The sequence below is a fragment of the Balaenoptera physalus genome (assembly GCF_965194825.1).
Source record: "Balaenoptera physalus genome assembly, chromosome: 13".
NCBI lineage: Eukaryota > Metazoa > Chordata > Mammalia > Artiodactyla > Balaenopteridae > Balaenoptera > Balaenoptera physalus.
Window position 1 is genome coordinate 61993106 of NC_138892.1, and position 20348 is coordinate 62013453.

A 20348-nucleotide genomic window follows, 5' to 3' on the forward strand; every position below is an offset into this window, starting at 1 on the left:
ACAAGGCATGACTCCAACTCTGACTAAACGTTATAGAAACTCTTTATTATTAGACAAAAATAGACTCTTTTTTAGCCCCCTTTTCATGTGATCCCACTCTGATCTCTCTGCTCAGAGGGGAGGCAGAGGAGGGAGTGCCTTGCTCCCCACACTCTCCCCTCTCCCTGCCATGCTGGGACCTGCAGCTGGGTGGAGCTAGCAGGGCCTGTCTCCGCCAGCGCTGATGTTCTCGCGCAGGTAGGGCCATCCCCATCTCCTCCAGGCTCCACTGCTGATGCCTCCTCACCCTTCACACACCCATCTCTGCCATCTGCTCACATGCAAGGTCATCTCATGGGCCCGTCCACTTCGCTTAGCAGGCTGGGGGCGGGGAAGGAGAGCAGTGTCCCAGGCCAGTGTCCGCTCCCCGTTCCTAGGGGAGGGGCTGGATCCCGGGTCTCCTGGGTCCAGGCCAGGGGAAGTGAGGGCTGTGGGGTGCTGAGAGGGGCGCAGTGTTGACGTGGGCTCGGAGCTTGTGGCCTTCCTTCATTTTCTCTGGCCCAGCAGAACTTTGGTGATGAAGGTGACAATGGCGCCTGCAGGCTGATCTGGGTCAAGCTCTGCAAAGAGGTGACACACGTTCTCCCAGGGGCTTCCCGGCTTCTTGGCCACGAAACCAAAGATCCTGGGGGTACAAAGGCAGGGTGGGGAGGGCTCAGCATCCCTTCCACAGGGACTGCCACGCCAGGGTTGGGGAGGAAGGAGGTGTCTCGATGCCACGCCAGTGCCATGCCATGCCATGCCAGGGAGGGGCGACTGCACTCCCAGGGAGGCTTACTTGGAGGTGGTCCCGTCCGGGTTGGTCCATCTGCAGAAGGAGAAGAACTGTGAAGGGATGCACCTGGGGAATAGCTACCAACGGAAGAGCTGAGCTGGGGACTGTGGGGCGAAAGGGCTGGGAGGGAGAGGGTCACCTCCGGTCCTGAGGGTCAGTGCTGGCGAAGGTGATGCTGTTCACTGGATAATGGCGGCGAAAGAAGAGCCTGTGAGGAGGAGGGTGGGGAAAGTCACCCGGAAATCGGGGCCCCAGGGCCTGCGCCCCCCCGGGGCTTGGCACGCACACTCACTTCCTCTGGTTGTCTGTCAGCGTGATGCCCTGGGCTGAGACCTTGAAGTGGACAATGGCTGGCGTGGCGCGGGGGCTGCAGCTCAGAGCTGCGGAGCTGGCCCGCGCCACCGCCTGGGGGCCTGTCAGCGACTCCGTCTCCACTGAGGTCAGGTAGAGCACACTGCAGGCTGCGGGGGGCGGGGGGTTGGAGGGAGCAGTGGCTCTGCCTGCCCCCAGGTCTATCTTCCCTCGGTCCCCCCACCCCACCAGCTCTCACACTTTCCCCAGCTAGCGCTGCTCGGGGGATGCGTGTCACACAGGTAACCTGTTAAAAAGGCAGGTTCTGTGACTCCCCCAGATCCACAGTCAGAGGTGCTGGAAAGAGGCCTGAGAATCTGCGTTCTAACTAGCCCCCTCCCCGCAGAGCCTAGACTGAGGACTCCCTCTCCCACTGTGCCTACAGATGCAGGGCTCCCCCTGCCCTCATGGGTTAGACGCATCCGCCAGGGCCCACCCACCCACCTCAAGGCCTTTCAGTGCCCCATGTATCAGCAATGGCCCCCTTGGTGCCCAGGGGGAGGAAAGAGGGAGAGGCCCGTACCGGCGCCCTGACGCAGGAGGTCCGCCGCTGTGCTCATGTTGGTGGGCGCTGGGGCCTCTGGGGCCTCCTCCAGAGGATCTGAGGGAAACGGGGGTCAGCGGGGAGCGGCAGTGCTGGGAGCTGGAGAGCGCCCTCTGCCGCCCCCGAGGGAAGGCAGGCAGGCGGGAAGCCAGGGCCTGGGGAGTCTGCCTTTGGCTGCAGCGGGTGGCGAGAGGTGGGAGGACAGATGACCGGACACCCACCTTTGCTGGGAATGCGCAGGCAGCAGGGCAGGGACAGCGGGGAGATGGAGTGCTGGGAGACCAGGGCCGACAGGCTGCCTGCAGGGGAGAGGCGAGTGGGCTCTCGAGGCACCCGGAGATACTGGTGGTCTACCTCCTCCCTCCTGACGCCTCTTGGCCTCCCTGGACCAGCCCAGCGCAGCCTTCCCAGCCTCTGCTTCTCACCAAAGTAGGGCTCGCTGGGGCAGCCCTTGATCTTCACCCCTTTGGGCCCAGTCTCAATGAGAAAGTGGCGGACCAGCTGTTCCAAGGGGTCCCCTGAGCGGAGGGGAGGGGAGGGGAGAGGAAGGCTTCGTCAGATTCCAGGTTCTGCTTCTCGCCTGCTGGAATTCTTTCCCGAGCAGGAGAGAGGTCACTTGCTCCCTCTCCCCACTAAGAAGCGACATGGTCCACCCTGCCTTGTCCTGCCTCTGGTACCTCCCCACACCCCACTCCCCGTTCCCCTCACGTTTGGCCATTCTGTACCTTTCCAGGGCTGGGCGCTGGGTGGGGGCGTAGCCACCTTGAGAGCCAGCCCATAGGCTCCTTGGAATGAATGACTGTCCCTGATCAAGAAGGTCCCAGGGTCCTTGTCCTTCAGCAGGGCAATGGCTGGAGGAGGTGGGAGAAGTCTTCACAGCGGCCGACTGAGCCCCAAGGAGCCCCTCCGCTCTGCTGCCCAAGTTCCCCAGGCCTCTGGCCCTAACAGCTGCGGCGAAAGCACCCGGGACGCCACTGGGGAGTCAGCACACAGAGCGCTGACAGTGTTAGACCTCCTTGGGCCCGAAGCCCAGAATCACCAGCTAGAGAGAAGCTCGGCCTAGAGGAGGCCCGCTGAGATGGGGAAGAGGCACCCACTGGAAGGATGGGCTCCAAAGCCGAGCCAGAGCCCTGGGCCGGGGTGGGGGGGGGGGGCACAGGCTGGCTTCTCACCTTGGTCACGGGACAGGTGTGGCTTATACCAGAACTTGGACGTATCCTGGACAAACTTGACGTTGCTCTGGCTCTCTTGCATAGGGGGCTCTAGGACAGGGAGGGACTGAGCTTGGCCTCAGGGCTCCCCAGTCCCCATGCCATGCCCCTCCCTGAGAAAAAGGGTTCTCCCGAGGTGGCCCCAGCCACCTGAAGGCCTTTATACCTGGAGGTTGGGGGGCATTATCCGGGAGCAGAGGTGCAAAGGTGACATGGTGACTCATGCCTCTGGCTGGTGGTGATGCCTGCTCTGGGCCCCAGGGTCCTGGCTGTTGCCCAGGCCCCAGCAGGTGGCGCTTCTCGGGAAGTGGGGGCTGGGTGGGGCCATTGATGTCATAAGATGCAGCCAGAGGGAAGGCAGGTACGGGTGAGCTCTGAGGTGGCTCTGGGCTGGCCACAAGCCAGGGCATCTGAGTAGGCACAGGGGTGAGGGGGGACCCATCTGGGCTGTCCGGGGAGTCTCGAAGGCCCTGCCAGGGGGCGTGGCGGAGGCCGGGCAGGGTGGTGGGTACAGGGCCCCTCGGACTGGCGCTGTCCGAACGGCCCCCTGGGCTCCTCTCCTGAGGCCAGTCGTTGGGTGAGCTGGGCGGGGAGGCTGGGGAGAAGGGACCAGGGGCCACAGGCTCAGGCCCACTTCTTGCTGGCAGCTCTGGAGATTTTTCAGCCCCTCCCTGGGAAGCAGGTGGCAAGGCCTCTCCGGGACTCAGTCTCTGAGTGGGCGCCAAGGTGGGGGACCTAGTGTCCTGCTGTCGGGCACTGCGGGGTGCGAGGGCGGGTGGTTAGTAGAGCCCAAGAACCCCGTGAGAGCTGCCCCCATCCCAGGCTTCAGGGTCTGCCCGGACAAGGAGGCGCCTGAGCTGCCCAGCCCCTCTGGGTACCTCTCCTTGCCCTGGACTGGGCTGCTGGTGTGCAGGGGCGTGGAGGGACCGGACAGCTCAGAAGAGGCACTGCACTGGGCATCTCGGGGAGACCGAGGCAGGGTGCTGTGCCCGCTGGGGCCCTCCCTCCAGGACACCGGCTCCGGCGACTCTGCAGGGAAGGTGAGAGGAGAGGTTGTGAGCCAGGAAGAGCCCCTTCTGTCTGGCTTAGCTCTTTCTCACTCTGTGCCTTCCCCCACCACCTTCCAGAGCCCTCCTCTGCCCTGGGCACTCCCCATCCCAGTGCCCTCACCTGCAGATGCCAAGGGTCCTGCTGGGGCCAGGTGCCCGGGCAGCGGATACCTGTCCCCTCCCTCCTCTGCAGGGATCTCGTAGCTGAGGTTCCTGGATTGGGGGTAGGGCGGGCTGCCGGGGGAAATGGAGCCAGCCCGGGGGGAGTGGGCACCAGAGCTGGGATACCTTCTGCCCTCGCCTGGAGACCCGCAGCTGTGAGGCGCCCGGCCATATGCTGGGCAGTAACTGGGAACCGCTCCTCCATAGCTGTATGTCACCAGGGCAGGGTACCCTGGATGCCCATACCTGCCTTCGGGGCACATGGCATAGGAGCAGCCCTCATGCCCTTCCTCGCCTGCCTTGGGTGGCTTCAGGCAGCTGTAGTCAGGCACTGGGGCATGGTGGTGCCCACAGGCAGGCACCAGCAGGGGCAGCGGGTGCCCAGGTCGCACCGGGTGCAGGAGGGGCTTGCCAGCCTCATTCGCCCACCCCTCTCCAGCCTCCCTCTCCAGGCGCAGCCCATAGAGGGCTGCCGTGGGCAGCGCTAGCTTCTCCTCACAGGCGGGGCATGAGCACAGGGCAGGCAGCCCAGGGTCCTCTAGGATCACCACCTCCCGGTAGCCTGGGGCGCGGTAGCCAAAGTCCCCGTTGGCTGGTTTCCCCAGCTCAGGCGGGTAGGGGTACGGCCCCTCGGACAGCGATCGGCAGAGGCGCCTCTTCTCCACGGAGGCCTCAGCATAGCCCTGTGGGGGCCCCTCGTAGGCCCCGTAGGCCAGCCGCCTCCTCTCCAGGGTCCCCTCTGGCCGGTAGTAGCCCCCATTGGGGACCCCGCAGGGCTCCCGGTAGCCCTGGCGGCAGGAGCAGTGGCGGCTGAGGCCAGGCCTGTGTCCCGAATACATTCCAAGGCGGGGGCCGCCACCCGTCGGGGGCTGCTCTTCATCATCGAGGATGGCCGTCTCACGCCCAGCTCCCCGGCCCCCAGCGGCCACTCCACAGCCCCCCAGGAGGCGCTCCAGCTCCTGTCGCTCGGCAGCTGTCGGGGGTGGCCGGCCAGGGGACTCAGCGGCTGGCTCGGTGGTCAGCGTGGATGAATGGCCAGAATCGCTGCTGACAGAGAGCAGCGGGGGCGGGGGCGGCTCCGGAGAGGGCGCCGGCGGGGTCTGGCGGGGGGCCCGCTGCACCTGGGCGTAAGGACTGCCATCCAGGGGTCCCCGGGTATGGGTGACGGAGTCTGGATCCGGGAGGGAGGGCAAGCAGGCAAAAGGGGGAGAGAGAGAAAGCGTGTGTGTTAACAGGGGACAGCGCAGGAGACTCCAGCTCAGGGGGTGTCTCTTGGGACGGGTGTCTGCCTGGAGAGGGAAGAGTGTGCCCCCCAAAACTCCACCTCCTGCCACCCCACGCCCCACACACCGTCCACACTGTCCTCGTGGTGCAGGTTGAAGTTCTCGTAGGAGTCCCAGCGCACAGCAGGCTCTGCCGTGTTGTAGTCAACAGACACCGAGGGCTCGTTCCGTGGGGTGCTGCCTACGGAAGGGCACCCGGGGGTGAGGAGCAGGGAGGGATGACCCTCCCCCGCCCCCCGCCGGGGCCAGGCCTGGCTCTCACCTTTGATCTTCTCTGGGCTGGAGGAGAAGACGAACTCCACCGAGGCTTGGAAGGGGAACCTCTCGTCTGCAGGGAGTGGACTGTGAGGAGCCCGGCACCCACCCGCCCGCCCGCCTTCACCTGGGCTCCAGCCCCAACGCCACTTGTCTCCAACTCACCGGTCCAGGCCTCGTCCAGCTGGTCCTTGGGGAAGGTGAGCCGTGGTCCATGGATGGTACACGTGTGGAACTGGACTCGGAACACGAGGGTCCGGTCAGTCCCCCGGCTCCCCCTGTGATAGCATGTCACCTGGGTGAGGGGAGGGAGACCGGCGTTCAGGCCCTCGTGTCCACTCACGTCTTCTCAGTGCTTCCACCCTGGGGACTATCTGGCCACGGCTCTGCCTTGCCTGAACCCCAAGGTGACCTCCTCCCCATCAGGAGGATGCCCTCTTTGCCCTCCCATCGGCCTCGAATCGATGGCTCACCAGAGACTGTGCAGCTGGAAGCTTACACCACCACCCCTCACCCCACCCCCAGGCCTCTCCCTGTCGCTAAGGCCCCCTCACCATGACATCGCCTTTCAGGAGGAGAGCTGGCTCCAGGCTGATGCAAAGCTGCTGGGGACCAGGGCCTGCAACATGACTGGGGAAGAGAGAGGGCAGAGGTGAATCAGGGGCACGTGGGTGCACGGGTGGCTGTGAAGAGTCAGGAGGGAGCTGGGAGATTGGAGACTGAGCACTGCCTTAGTGAGAGCCCTTTAAGCATCAGCTTCCGCATTTATAAAACGGATTCTGTGATGCTATTAGTTTGTGGGTGCAGTGGCTGGAGCTGGAGGCCCAGCTATCTGGGGAGGCTGGAGAAACAGGGACCCAGGGAGCAGGGAAGCAGGGGCCGGGGAACAGAGCACTCACTAGATTCCAGATGTGTAGACAAGCTGCATGGACTGGTAGATCTTGAGGAAGGGCTGGAAACCTGGAGGGGCACGAAGGAGAAGACACGTGAGGGGTGCTGAGTGGAGGGGGTGGGGGACAGCCCGCTCCCTGGAGTACATTCCAGGCAGACTCACCCGTGCCAGGTTCAAAGGCTGGCAGCATGGGCACGAGCACGTAGTGCAGGAAGAGAGGGCTGCTGTTCATTCTGATGGAGCCGGACAGCAGACCACTGAAGTAGCTGATATACCTGGTGGGGGGATGTCAAGGAGGACGTAAGCCCCTTCCTCTGGAGACGCCCTGGTCATCTCAACTACGAACACCGCCCCAGCCACCTTCTCCTCGGCGCTTCCCGCCCATCTTCCAGCTCAACAGAGATTTCTTCCTTGCATCTAACCTCCATCCTTCTTGCTGCCTCTGAGGTTTTGTTCTTGCTGTTCCCTCTGTCTAGAATGCTCTTCCCCCAGATCTCTGCCTCATGTTATATAGTGGAGGGCCCTGACTGTCCTGCGAGTCTCCGTTCATCACGAGACTCAGCTTTGTTTTTTGTATAGATAGCACCTGTCATCATCCAAAACGACCTTGTCTCTTTATTCACAGGTTTATTGCCATCTACCCCACTAGCATGTAAATAAGCCCCACGAGAGCAGGGACCCTGTGCTTGTTCTGCATTCTCAGCACTTGGCACAATCCCAGGCACACAGATGCATCTGTGCTCCATGCAGGTGTGCTGCATGAATGAGAGAACCTCGGCCTTCGTAGCCACGGAGGGAACTGCTCCTCTGGCCCATCCCCACCTAGGCTGCTCACCGGCGCTGGGACGGCTGCAGCTCTGAGGCCACCTTGTCCTCACAGAACTTCCTCATGGTAAGGGTAGCCAGCGCCTGGTCCGCCCTGGGGAGAGTGGGACCAGTGTGGGGGCTTAGGGGCTGGTCTCCAACCTGGTCTCCCATCCCTAAGCCCCAAGGGAGGGAAGAGAGCTGCGATTTCCCCCAAGTCTAGAGGAGGCCCAGGGTGGTGGTGAAGAGAACTAGAAACCCCACAGTCACTTTACTAGTTGTTGGACCTCGGGCAATTGTTCCCTGAGTTTTAGTTTCTTCCTCTGTAAAATGGGACAATGAGACCATGTTATGGGTTGAATTGTGTCCCCGCAAAAGATATGTACCTCAGAATGTGACCTTATTTGGAAATAGGGTCGTTGCAGATGTAATTAGTTATGATGTTATACTGGAGTAGGATGAGCCCTTAATCCAATATGACTGGTGTCCTTAGAAGAAGAGAAGAAGAGACATAGACACACAGACACACAGGAAGAAGGCTATGTGACAACAAAGGCAGAGATTGGAGTGATGCATCTGCAAGCCAAGGAACACCAAGGATTGTCTGCCACCACCAAGAGCTAGGAAGAGGCTAGGAAGAGGCCAGGAAGGTCTCTACCCAGAGTCTCAGTGGGAGTGTGGTCCTGCTGACACCTCAGATTTTAGACTTGTAGCTCCCAGAACTGAGACAACAAGTTTCTGTTGTCTTAAGCCACTTAGTTTGTGGCACTTAGTTACAGCAGCCCTAGGAAAACTGTGGTGAAGTACAAGTGAGAAAAAGGAGGTGGAAAGGTCAAGTTTATAGTAAATGGCTCTTCTGAACACCGAGGTGGGCTTCAGAGGAGATGGGCTCGTCAAGGGCCAGCTGGAGGAAGGGTCACTGGGGAAGGGGGCACTCGGGGCTGGGGAGCCTTACCCTGCAGAGATTTTGCTGTAGTGCATGTAGGCAGAGACGATGACCCCGAGCTTGCCCTTGCTCCCCTAGGGACAAAGAGACAGGGATGCAGGGCTTACTGGGGCCCCTGGCTGAGGGCACCCCAGCCCTGCGAACCCGCGCTCCCAGCTCACCTTGCAGTACAGTACGACCACGTGCTGCGGGTCGGCACTGAGCCACGTCTCCATGGCTTTGCAGATGGAGCACAGCTTGTCCAGCGGGGGCGCGTGCAGCTCAGGCCAGCCAAAGTCCTGGACCTGAGGGGTGCAGGAGTGGGACTGGGGCTGGTGGCCACCAAAGAAGAGGTGGGTGAGGGTGGAAGAGGGACAGGCTGTAGGGGCCTGGAGACAAAGTCAGGGGCCTGCTGGCTGTGTCCATGACAGCTTCAACACTTTCCTCACCTGGACAATGGGTTGATACCTGCTGCACCATGCTTTGGGGTGTCCCAAGTGACGTGTCATATGGGAAAGTGCTTCAGAGTGAAGTAGGTGGCAATTGCTACTATTAATACCGAGGAGGCAGGGGGTGATGGCTTTAATCCCCTCCTACCTTGGGGTTTAGGCGGGTCAGGTCATGTCTTTTCTCTGAAAGGTTGAAGAGCTGCAAGTAAAGTGGGGGCGTTAGGCGAAGTGACCCCAGGCAGCGAGGCGCGGTGATGCTTGGGGGTGGTATCACCCGCTGTGACCCTAAGGACGGGTCTTTCTCCAAAATGAGTAGGTCGCTAAGGCCCAGCCTAGCTCGTACAGCCCAGTCGGCGTTCCAGGTTTGCGCCCGGGCCCCGCCCACTCGGGGCTCCGCCTCCGCGGCGTGACGTCAGGGAGGGGCCTGGCCCATCCGGACCTCCCAGCCCTCTCGTTGGCTGACTGAGGCAGGTCCCGCCCCTCACCAGGTACTTGTCGCGGTGCTTGGATTGCAGCACGTGAGCCAGCTCGCGCAGGTGGCCCCGGTGTCGCTGCTCGTCAGGCCGCGCGGGGAAGGCGGCGGCCAGGATCCGCTCCGTCACGTAGGTGAGGTCCAAGTCCCAGCGGCGCTCCATGAGAGGATCCAGGCTGAAGCTCCTGGGGAGGAGGCGAAGCCTGTGTTAGGAACAGGGCGGAGAGTGGGGGTGGGGCGGGCACCGGAGGCTGGTGTTAAGGAAGGGTGTTTGGCTGACTACAGGTGAGGTCTCCTGGGTCCTGAGAGTGGGTGGGACCAGCTGGGGGGCGGGGCTGGCCTGGAGAGCTTTGTTGGGGGGCCCTGCTCTGGGCTGAGGTGTGGGGCCAGCGGAAGGGGCTCATATGGGACCACACCCCGCGCCCTCACTTACCTGGGCAGAGTGCTGCGTTGCTTTGAGTAGTTCAGAGACTTGGTGGATCCCTGGTGGATGAGATGAGACTTTGCACACGTCTTTTGTGCCCCTCACTCTGGGCTCCCCACTCCAGAGTTCCATGAACTTTTGCCTCAGAAGAAACCTAGGTCCTTAGTCCCAGAGCTACCTGCTTCCGCCCCCCTCCTCCAGCATCACCTTACCAGATGCTCTATGCGCCTCACAGGGGCCGTGTTTCTCCGCTAGAGGGGGATGGGGGAGGAAAAGGGAGTGGTTAGGGAAGGGGCAAGGACCAGCCGGTGTCCCTGTGAGGGATGTACTGGGCGGGGGGGTGTCCTAGCCCTCAGCAGGCCCAAGAGGACGAGAGCAGAGGGCTCAAATTTTTTCCCACTGCCTCAGGATGACCACTATCCACAGCAGTCCATTCAAGGTAACCTCCTGGGGGCCCTCTCTGTGGCCACCAGATCTCTGGACACCGCCGCAGCCAGGTTCCTTGCCTTGGTCACCCCATCCCAGAGCATACTCACCAGCTCCGTGGGAGGCACGGCCTGACAGGACGAAGTCACCTGGAAGGAGACGGGAGAGAGGAGCTGAGTTGCTGGTGAAATGGGCTTTCCCGGGCTTAAGGATGGGGCCACCCCTCAGCTTCAGCAAGAAGGTGGAGGGGCTGTCAGCAGATGGGCACAGGCTGCAACTGAGGTTCCTCTATTTAAGGGAGCCTCCCCTCTGGCCTCTCGGTCCCCCACCCCTGGGCCCCCCACTTGTTACTCTTGGCTTCCAGCCCCCTGCCCACACAGACCCCCATTCATCCAGCTGCAGGGCAGGAGTTATATATAGAGCCATGCAGGCAGGCCACGGCCAGGGACGGACACTGGCCTCTTTCACTGGGAGACCCCGCCCTCGGGCACACAGCTCCCCAAAGCCAGCTCCAAGGCCCTAGGACCCCTCACACTGCAGGAGGAGGACCAGGGCACCTCCCCAGAGATGCGGCTGTCTCAGGTTCCCAGTGGACAGTGGGTGCTATCTACACCTTGCACCTTCTGCCCAGCCTTTCCAGGGCCCAGGACAAGACCCACTCAGGCATCCTGAGGACCCTTCCCCAGAAGGAAGGCACAGCCCATCCGGCTGCCAGTCTCCGAAATCCTGCTCTGACACCCACCCACCCCACCCTTCCTCCTCCTCATTCTCCTCCTCTTCCCCACCCCCCCATCCACTCGCCAGCTGCAGCCTGGGCAAGGCACCAAGACAAACGCCAAACGCCAAACGCGCTGTCTGCGCTGCCTGGGCCAGCCCTCCAGGGGGTGGAGTAGGGTGGTTCTTAAAGGGCCCAGTACAGTACCCTCTCCCACCCAGCAGGGGTTCCCCAATGATGAGAAGGGTGGAGGGTTGATGCCAGTGTGGTTGGAGAAGCCTGTTTCACAGGAGGAAGGGACCCCAGTCCCCCTCCCCACAGCAGGTACCCACCTTTGCTTCACATTTTCTGTGTGTCGCCACCTTGCACACTAGAGGTGATGGAGGGGAGGAGAGGGGTTAGCAGGGACCCACTGGGGCAGTGGAAGGGGTGGCCCTCTCCCATCTCCCCAGGCCCTGGAACTAGACCTTGGGACTTCCAGGACTCCGGCTGTACTGAGCTGGCTGGAGTGGGGGAGCAGGGGCAGAGTTCAAGGGAAGCGCATGGCAGTGGTGCACTACTGCCCAGGCCAGGGAAGGAGGGAGCCAGGGGTAATGTTCTAGGGTGGGTGCGGGTGAAGAAGAAGCAAGGGAGGAAAGCCTCCAGTCTCAGGTGAGGTGGGAAGGTGATTTAGAGTACTGGGTCTCCTGGGGTGCTGGGGGAGCAAGGGCTGTTTGGAGGGGACGCAGTTCCTCTTGGCTCCCACGTGGCCCAGCCCAGGGGCAGCACACGCAGTACGGGTTCTGTTCTGGGGCCTGCCTGCTGGGGTTGTGCAACCCAGTGGTGCTGGGTGACGCTCGCAGAGGCACAGCATAGGGCAGGGCGCCTCACCTCGGCACGAGACGCCTGTCCCATCGATGGTCACCTTACACACTGCACAGACTGGTGGTTTCTTCCGGAAAACCTTCTCCCGGAAGCTATGTGGCTCAGCTTTCCTAGGCTAGGTGGAGGGACAGACAGACAGAGGTGTCAGTTCCCACGGGCCCATCTCCAGGACCGGGCCGGGGCCTGAGCACTGCACAGTTTCTCTCTTCTTCCATCCCGATAAAGCCCTCAAACTCGTAGAACGCACTTGGCCTCAGCTGTTTCCGGCCAGTTGTAGGGCTTGTCCTAGACAGTGCGTAGAACCTGGCCCCTTGCGTCACCCTAGCTGGGTCAGCTCCTCCCCAAGGGATCACTTAGGCCCCTCACGTGGCCCTGGTGTGTGATACCCTTGCGGTCACTGCCACCCAAGCCCTAGAGCTTCCGTCCTGGTGTGGGGGGATAGCGCTCCCTGACTCCGCTATGAAGGCAACCTGTTTCTCCTCCCATCTTGCCCTCCCCAGCTGGAGGCTTCGGTAGAGAGTGAGCAGGGAGGGGGTCAGACATGAATGTACGGTGTCAGTCACACAGCGCCCAGACTGACCCGGCAGGAGGGCCTCAGCCAGGCCTGCTCCCCTGGTCCCTCTGTCCCAGTCCTCCAGGCGGCGGACACGCCCTCCTCCCCCTACTGTCAGAACAACATGTTTACTCATTGTGCACCCAGGCGGCAGGCAGCAGTTGTGTAAGGAGGGGGCGGTAATGCTCAGAGGGAGAGGCAGATGGAGGCATGACTTGGAAATATTTCGCTGCCTTACTGCTCCAGGATGTAGTAAGCACCCCGTCACTTGAGGAGGTTCAAGTGGGATTCCAGCTTTGGAGAGGGAGAGGGTGGAGCAGATGCTCTTGGGCCCCTCCCCACCCAGAGTGCAGTGAGCGAGGAGGCTGGGATGTCCCCTATGGCCCAGGCCTACCTTGTCCCATCCCTCCCATCCTCTGGGGACCATTTGCTTCCTTGCCTCTTCTCTCTTCTACCTATTTTTCTCCTCCTCTGGCGTTCAAGTTCCTGCCTCCCTCCCCCATAGTATTGTCTCATGTTGCCCTGAGATGCTTCTTTTGGGGTGAGGCTGAGAAAATGTGGGGAAAGGCAGTGATGGGGCCTCCAGGCCCCTCAGCCTGGGGATGCAGGCAGCACCTCTGGTCTCTTGGCTGTCCCTGAAGCTTCTGGATTAAACCCAACTTGAACTCTTCTGGGCTGGACCAACTCTGCCAGACCCACTAGGAAACCTGGGTGCATTTTGGCATTAATGGCACACACAGATGATATCAGTGGAAAGCAAATCAACCCCCCCTTGTCTAAAGCACTCCTGAGACCTGGCTGCCTCCCTCCCTTCCTCCCTTCGCCACCCCCATCCCATCTCCCTCAAACTTCTCAGCTTAGGGACGTCCTCTCTGGGGTTCCAGAATAGTACCCAGGAAGGTCCTATAATGATGTATACCTGCCTGGGTGCAGGGCTGGCCTGGGCTAGGGCAGGGAATGTGTCAGGCGAGCTGAAAGGGACACCAGGTTTTGCTCTAACCCGAACGTCTGCTGCTCACGTCACAGCCAGCCCTGGCCACTCCAAAGGGATAGAGTAACAAGGGGATGCGAGGGGATGCGGGACAAGGGGAGAAGGCTGAGGAAGCCGAAACTGGGAAGGGGGTCTGGCCTGAGTCCTGGCCCCCTCCCCCACTGCCCACACCTCCACCCCTGCCCCTCCTCTGCCCAGCCAATGGGCACTCCTACCCTGTTGGTGGCCCGGCTGCTGTCCCTCCTCCCTAGGGCTCTGAGCAGCCTCTCCACTGGGCCGCTGGACTTCATGGTGTCCGGCTGCCTGGGGTGCCGGCCGTGGGGCCCGAACAATGCTGGGGCCTGGCCCGGGGCTTCCTGGAAGCGGCCTGGCGGAGGCAGCCACTTCCCCTGGGTGGAGAGTAGGCTGTCTGGCTGGTGTGAGGAGAAGCCCAGCCCTGGAAGTGGAGGGGAGTGCAGGCGGGAAGGGGGCAGGTCGCTGCTCCAGGAAGTGGGGGCGGGTGGGGGGGGGGAGGAAGTGGGGGAGGCCAGGAGATCAGATTCCCAGGATCTACCCTGCTGGGAGTGTCAGCCCAGGATCTTTTGCCCCCAACCCACCCTGCTCTGGAGCTGCCCCATGCCCAGGGATCTGCCCTATCCAGGGATCTGTGGGATCCTGAGATCCAGCCCCCAGTGGGGCGGGGCAGGGGCGGGGTGGGAATTTAGGTCTCAGGGCAGGGCTCAAGGGCCAGCGGGGAACACCGCGTCCCAGCCAGGCCAGCCTCCCGGCCTGAACTCTCAGGCTCTCTGGGGACTTCTGGTGGGGGGAGTGGGAGCTGGGAATTGCGACCCCAGCCAGCTCAGGAGTGAAGTGCATCCTGAGGGTCAGGGAAAATGGGACTGAGGGCCAGCTTCCTGCCTCAGTTTCACCAGTTGTGAAAGGAGAAAAGGAGAACGTGCACTGGCCCCCTGCCCCCACCATCTACACTGGAAGGTCAGATTCCAGCCAGAGTCTGCTCTGCGCACAGGAGCGAGCCATTCTCCTGCCCCAGCCCGAGGCATTTGGGTCCCTTCTCCTGAGAGCTCCCCAGCTGCTCTGCTCCTGACACAGTTCCCTACTCACCTATTCTCTGGCTTGTTTCTCTCAGGTTCCTAGCTCTTTTGAGCCTTGCCACCCCAGGCTCTAGGTCTGGGCTCCCCCCCTCCCGCCCCCCGAGCCTGAACGCTACCTTCATGGCTCTCCCAGCTCCGCTCTCCTTCCTCAGCAGCTGTCCCAGGGCCCGAGGACTGGACAGGAGGCCCCCCTCCCAACACATACTCCACACCCCTCCGCGGGCCTCCTGCCTCCCTCCTGGGAATGCGGCCAGCTTCCTGTCCCGGAAGTTAAGGGAAGGAGGTGGATTGGGGCCTTGGAAAGGATGGGGGGGGAGTAATCTTCGGAAAGTATAAGGGGTTAATAGCCTGGGGGTCCTCAGCCCCAAGCCTTGGACAGCAGCTCCCCAGAGCAGTCCAGTGGAACAGTCCAGTGGCTTGAAAGAATGTGCAAATGTGCGTGGCCCGCCCCCATTTGCAGCGTATTTACTGAATGTCGCAGGGCTCTGGAAGCTCCCCCAGCTCTGGCTTCTCCCACCAGGTCCTTAACCTTCCCTCTCCCTCCCTCGAGCCCATCTGGGTTGGTCTAACCCTGCCGCTGCCGGGATGAGCCCACTCAGGACACTTCCTTGGGCTGCCTGGACTGGGTCTACCCTGAGGCTTCTCCCTTGAAGCTCTAATCCTCCTTCCAGGTCAGGAAGTCTGCCCCCAGGGTACCTTAGCCAGAGGGAGGCCTAGCCTGTAACTGGAGAGGGGCACTGGCTCTGCAACACACTCCCATCCCACCAGCCCTGGCTGGGTCCCAGGACATTCCAGGCCCCTGGCCAGTGTGGGCAACCGGGCCTGGCCTGGTCCAGTCCCCAGCCCTGCTGGGAGCAGGAGAGGTGCTGTGGTAGTGGTAGCATGGCCCTTCTCCCCTCCTATTACAGTTATCCTGACCAGGACCCCTCCAGCAGGCTTCTCTCTACTCCTGCTGCCTCCCGAGAGGCTGAAAGTCCCCTCACCTGGCAACAGGTCCCCAAACCTTCTCTGACCCTCGCTCTTGTCCTCGTGGGTGGCTCACTAGCCCCCGTGTTGGGTGGCCAGGGAAGCATGGCCTTGAGTCCCTCCCCACCTGTGGAGCACTTCTGAAGTGAGATGGGATGGGAGAGCGCTGAGCCTTCAGGCAGTGCTGAGAGGAGAAGCAGCTCGCTGGGGCAGGCCTGGGAAGGCCAGGCCAGACCCCTGGGACCCTCACCCTCCTCCTGCCTGGAACTTTCCAGAGCCCGTCAGTCTCTCCCCGAGCCTGGCCCCCTCTTACTCCCAAGCCCTGGGTTTGTTTGGAGAAACCCCTCCACCCAACACTCCCCCTTCCTGGAAATAGCTGTGGTTGGATGAGCGGCTGGGAGCCCAGCCGCGAGGAGGGGTGAGGCCCAGGGAAGGAGACAGGGAGGGAAGGCGGGGTGTGCGAGTGTGCCCAGGGTGACCTGGAGAATTGACGGTGGAAGCCGAATCTGCCTCGGTTTCCCCAGATGTGAAGTAAAATAGCAAAACCCTGACTCGCACTCTCCCCGGCCAGTTCCCGCCCAGGTCCCCGGCCTGCGGGGGCGGCGCGAGCGCGTGCGTGGCGGGACGGAGCGGCAGCGTGTGCGCCCGAGACCCTCGAAGGCGAGACTGCCGGGCTGGGGAGTGACCGCGGGCCGGCCCCGCCCCCTGATCACCTTTCCGGCCTCCGGGCCCCGCCCGCTGCCGCCCCCGGCCCCGCGGCTCCCGGCCCCCGGCCCAGCGCGCCGGCCCCGCTCCCCGAGCCCACTCGCCCCCCCGGTGGTCCCGCGCCCCCTGGCGACCGCCCCCGGCACTGTCCGCCGGGCCGTGACGCACAGGCCGCCGCCCTCCCGCCCGGCGCAGCGCGGCCACTCACCTGCGGGGGGCGCCCGGCGGGGCGGGGGCGCGGCGGGGCGGGGCAGCAGCAGGGGGAGCCCCCGGGCCAGCCCATCTCGCCCGGGCCCGCGCCGAGCGGACGCGGAGGAGGCGGAGGAGACGGGGCGGGCGCGCTGCGCTCGCCCCCGCCGCTCCCTGCACCGCCCTCTCCTCCCTCCCGCGGGCTCCTCTCCCTCCCTCTCTCCCTCCTTCCCGGGCTCCAATCCCCACGTGCCGCCCGCTCCCCGCCCCTCGTCCTTCTCCTTCTCCCTCTTCTCCTCCCCACCTTCTCTGGCGAACCCACGCGCCCAGGAGCTGGGAAGGAGGCATGCGGGGACTGGCAGAGACCCTCGGAGACCGGAAGAGACAGAAATGCGGGGAGAGATTTTGAGAGAGGTGGACACGGAGAACACAGGGACAGGAAAATCTCAAAGAGTCCGGAAGAGACTGACCCAGAGGGACACAGGCAAAAAAACTTACGAGCCAAACAGACGCAGAAGAAAAGGTGGACACAGGTCCAGAAGGCACTAGAAACAAGGGTGCAGAGGACTGCCTCGGCCTCTCTCAGTCCGGCCCCTCCACAGGAATGCATTTGGGAGTGGACCTGACCCCGAAATTAGGGGCCACCTGCGGCCTGGCCTAGTGGGGCTAGCGCCACCTACCCACCGGGGCTTCAAAGGAAGGCATCTGGTATCACTTATGTCCCAAGTCGCTGGACGCACTCCTCTGGTCCTCTGCCACGGGAGACTTCTCGAGTGCCACCTAGTCTCCCCCAAAGGACTCACAGCTGAGGACCTTCAGGTCAAGTTCAACCTCCCAACCCCATGCCTAAGCCGCTCCAGTCAACCCAAACATCGCCCTGCTTTGGACCTGGACTGTCATTCCTGTTCCCTAGGATAATTCTATTAAAGTCTTCCTCTCATTTAACTCAAGTTCCAGGCTTCCCAGTGGACATGGAAATTTATTCTGTGGTCTAATCTCATTCACTTCTTTTGCAGTGTCTGGATCTGGTACTGGATAGGAATTTCCTGGAGTTGAGTTAATGGGCTGTGGGGCTGGTTTGAGTTGTGCCACCCTGGAGGGGAAGGTAGAGGGAAAGGATGTCTTTCTAGAAGTTCAATCGATCTATTCCCATTCCCAGGTTCCCCAATGTTCTTTAGCAGTGAGCACTTCCTGAAACTTTCTCCCTTCCTCACCCTCCCCACTGGATTTTCCATGATGAAAACTGGCGGGGGAGGGGGGCAGGCGGATTCTGAGGAGCCGGTGCCCAGGCCTCAATGCCCAATGCCTGCTTAAGGCAGCCAGTATCCCCAGCACTAAGGCCTTCTATCCCTCCCTGTCTCCTCTCTCAGCTGGGTCTTTTCTGTGCTCATCTAGCCTTTGGCAAAGGCTGAGAAGTCTGGTCCTGATTACGAGGGAGTGAGGCACCTGATTCTAATCTGGTGGCAGGGAAGAGGCTGGGAAGCTGCAGATGGTGACAATGCAGGTCCCCCAGAGACTGGCATTTGGGAGGGGTAGGTGTGGCTGGGACCGGGGAGCCTTGCTCTTACTGCTGTTGACTGAGTTGGTGTCCAACAGGCAGAGATTAGAGCGGCAGGAATCACTGGGATCTGGAGGAAGAGCTGGGGGATTGGAATGGAGCGGGGGAGGGAAGAGGTAGGGAGGCACTGGGAGAAGGTGAGAGGCCAGAGTCTGGAGAAGGCCAGAGGAGAGAGGAGAACCACAGGGATCAGAGGCTACTGGCGAAGGGGCAGGGCTGAAGGTCATTCTGTGTATTTTGGCAAGATTTGATTATGTAATCGAGATAGCCAAGATATGAAAATTCACTCACTTCTTTGGAGCCTAAGTCTACCTCTTTTAAAATCTTGCTCTTTCCAGAGTTCATTAGGGTCTTTGGCTGGGCCCTGGGATGCATGCCGAAGGGTAGGTTTTAGAGGTACCAAAGGAGAAACTGGGACCCAGAGAAAACGTACTTGACTGGATCCCAGAACGATGGGAGGGCTAGAGCCTCACACTCATGCTGGTATTGCTGCCCCTAAGAGGAATTTTTTTTTGGCCACACCGCCCGGCTGTGGGATCTTAGTTCCCTGACCAGGGATCAAACCCGGCCCCTTGGCAGTGAAAGCCCCGAGTCCTAACCACTGGACCGTCAGGGAATTCTCGCTAAGAGGAACTTCTGAGGTTCCAAGGAATTGGGGGAGGGTCGTAAGATGGGTAGCTGAACTTGCAGCGCAGACTTGATTCCTGCTCTCAATGTGGGGACAGGGGAAGTGGGCTGCAGGGGGGAAGCTGATGAGGAAGGTTGAGAGTGAGAAAATATAGAAGGTGGCTTGGAGGGGGTGAAATTATAATGGGTGGCACGTGGCACAAAGGGCCAGGCAGGCATCCTGACTACCAGCTCGGAGCAGAGGGAACTTTAGAAAGGAAGGGGAAAGGGAGGAGAAAACCAGGATCGTGTTAGTGAAGGTGAAACAAGTTGAGGAACACCCTCTGACCCTTCATGCAGGTTTTCTTACCTTAACTACGCAGGGGGCAGCCCATCCTGGCACGGAAGGCTGAACCCCCTCTTCCCTGGTCTGGGGTGATCCCATGCCTGTGACGGAGTGTGCTCAGATCCTGGGGGTGGGGGACTATAGGAGGAGAGCATTGAGGGAGTAGGCTGGTCTGGCTGGAAGAGGTCAGGGGAACTTCAGGGGAGGGTTTGGGCTCTGGGAACCAGGAAGAGTGGGGGAAGGGGAAGAGCTGTCTCCAGAGGCAGATCTCCTAGCTGAGGACAGAGGATATATTGTCCAGCTGGGAGGTTCCTGCAGCTGCGCGGGGAGCTGCACAGCTCGCCTCTTCCAAACTCCTTCTTTTTGCTGAGGCTGGGGGGGTGAGGGAAGGCAAGTCTTCCCTCCACACTTGTGGCCCTGGGGGCTACAATGGTTGCTGAGAAACAGGGTTTTATTTGAGAAATAATGCTTCCCAGGAGCAGATGTGTAGCTCTCCCACTTCCTGAGAAACCAGATGCTGTGAGCTCGCTTAGCGCTCGAGGTGACGCCCTCAGCACTAACTGGGACCCTGCCTTGGGATCCAGAGCCTACTGTTTGACTCTGTTTAGAAGAAACTAGGCCATGTGGATTGGAATACACGAGGGACCCGACCAGACTGAAGTTGATGCCAAACCTGCAGCCTCCGGTCGCTCAAGATTTACGTAGGTTGACAGGGCTGACCCACCCTGGGACCCGTTTCCACGGTTGGGCTTCTGAAAGAGTCCACACATTCTTATGACTGAGGATGGGGGCCATACCGGTGCCTACCTTTCCCTTGAACTTAAGAGTACCCTGTTGGGCCATAGTACAGGGAGTTTTCCTCCCTGCCTTTTCTGTGCACAACCAACATGAACCTCTTTCCGGTCAGCCTTTCCCAGCTTCATCCTTCTTTCCATCATCATTTACCCAGATGTCAGTATTACACAGTGAGGGGAGTGGCTTGAGATGAAGGCTTTGGAGGATGTGACTGAGGCTGCTGCCTGCGGTGGAGCTGCAGTATGCAAGCGCTGCCTTGTAGGCTGTAGGTACAGGCAGCCTGGGCCGGAGCTTTTCCTCCCTACCCACAGGGATCACAGCACACCAAGCCACTTATCGCTCAACTTCAGAAGTCAACGCGCCAGCAATAAACTACAAGAGCAGCTGCTGCTGCAGTCGGCCCAGGAAAGCCACCTGTGTCACTGTGCTTCCATCTCCTTACACCTCCCGCCCCACACTTCCTCTTGGCTCCAAGTCCCCAAAATTGTCGACTGAGGTTTCCGTGGCTTTCTGTGCTCCACCCCCTTGTGACCTTAAGGATTCTCTGCCACTGTTCTAACCTCTTTCCTGCCTTGTAACAATGAACAGTCTGTCCCTAGCTGTTTGGAAAATCCCCACTGTCTGTGCATTAAAAGTGGCCTCAGCTGTAACCCAGACCGTTGTGCCACCCCGTCAACCGTAACTCCACTCTGCCTGTGTGGTGTAGCCTAGGACAGCAGACACATCACCTCTCCAGACTGAAGGGTGGAGGTTTGTGGAGACACCACCTCAAGGACATGAGGATTTATCCCTAGAGTTCCCGCTTAATCTTATAACTAAAATAAACAGTACAGGAAATGGAACACAGATACTCTCAAGTATTAAAGGTAAACACCAGGTAAAAATGGAGGGGAGCTGATGCAAATTCC

At 61.1% G+C, this 20348-nt stretch overlaps 1 protein-coding gene and 1 long non-coding RNA gene across 7 annotated transcripts; one reads left to right on the forward strand and one right to left on the reverse strand.

Moving 5' to 3' along the window:
• Positions 1–24: 24 nt before the first annotated feature.
• TNS2 (tensin 2) lies at positions 25–16745 on the reverse strand (the record flags this gene model as incomplete). Of its 6 annotated transcripts, none has more annotated exons than XM_082422271.1 (30): positions 25–664; positions 818–847; positions 954–1022; positions 1107–1275; positions 1689–1766; positions 1931–2008; positions 2135–2227; positions 2435–2560; positions 2882–2971; positions 3087–3676; positions 3799–3949; positions 4091–5302; positions 5482–5595; positions 5677–5742; positions 5835–5964; positions 6224–6299; positions 6569–6629; positions 6724–6836; positions 7397–7480; positions 8321–8385; positions 8473–8595; positions 8888–8938; positions 9225–9396; positions 9645–9694; positions 9848–9886; positions 10172–10210; positions 11109–11146; positions 11647–11755; positions 13400–13573; positions 16155–16745. In XM_082422271.1, the coding sequence occupies 30 exons, from the start codon at positions 16743–16745 to the stop codon at positions 526–528; spliced, it is 4920 nt and encodes a 1639-aa protein (XP_082278397.1). In that variant the 3' UTR covers positions 25–525. The 6 variants fall into 6 exon arrangements, with proteins under 6 accessions (XP_082278397.1, XP_082278396.1, XP_082278395.1 ...); XM_082422270.1 differs by having other exon boundaries at positions 9225–9414; XM_082422269.1 differs by having other exon boundaries at positions 8473–8622; positions 9225–9414.
• On the forward strand, positions 9234–17085 carry LOC309641823. Its single transcript, XR_014252770.1, has 2 exons — positions 9234–9345; positions 16466–17085. It is a non-coding gene; the product is annotated as an uncharacterized lncRNA (long non-coding RNA).
• The last annotated feature ends 3263 nt before the right edge of the window (positions 17086–20348 follow it).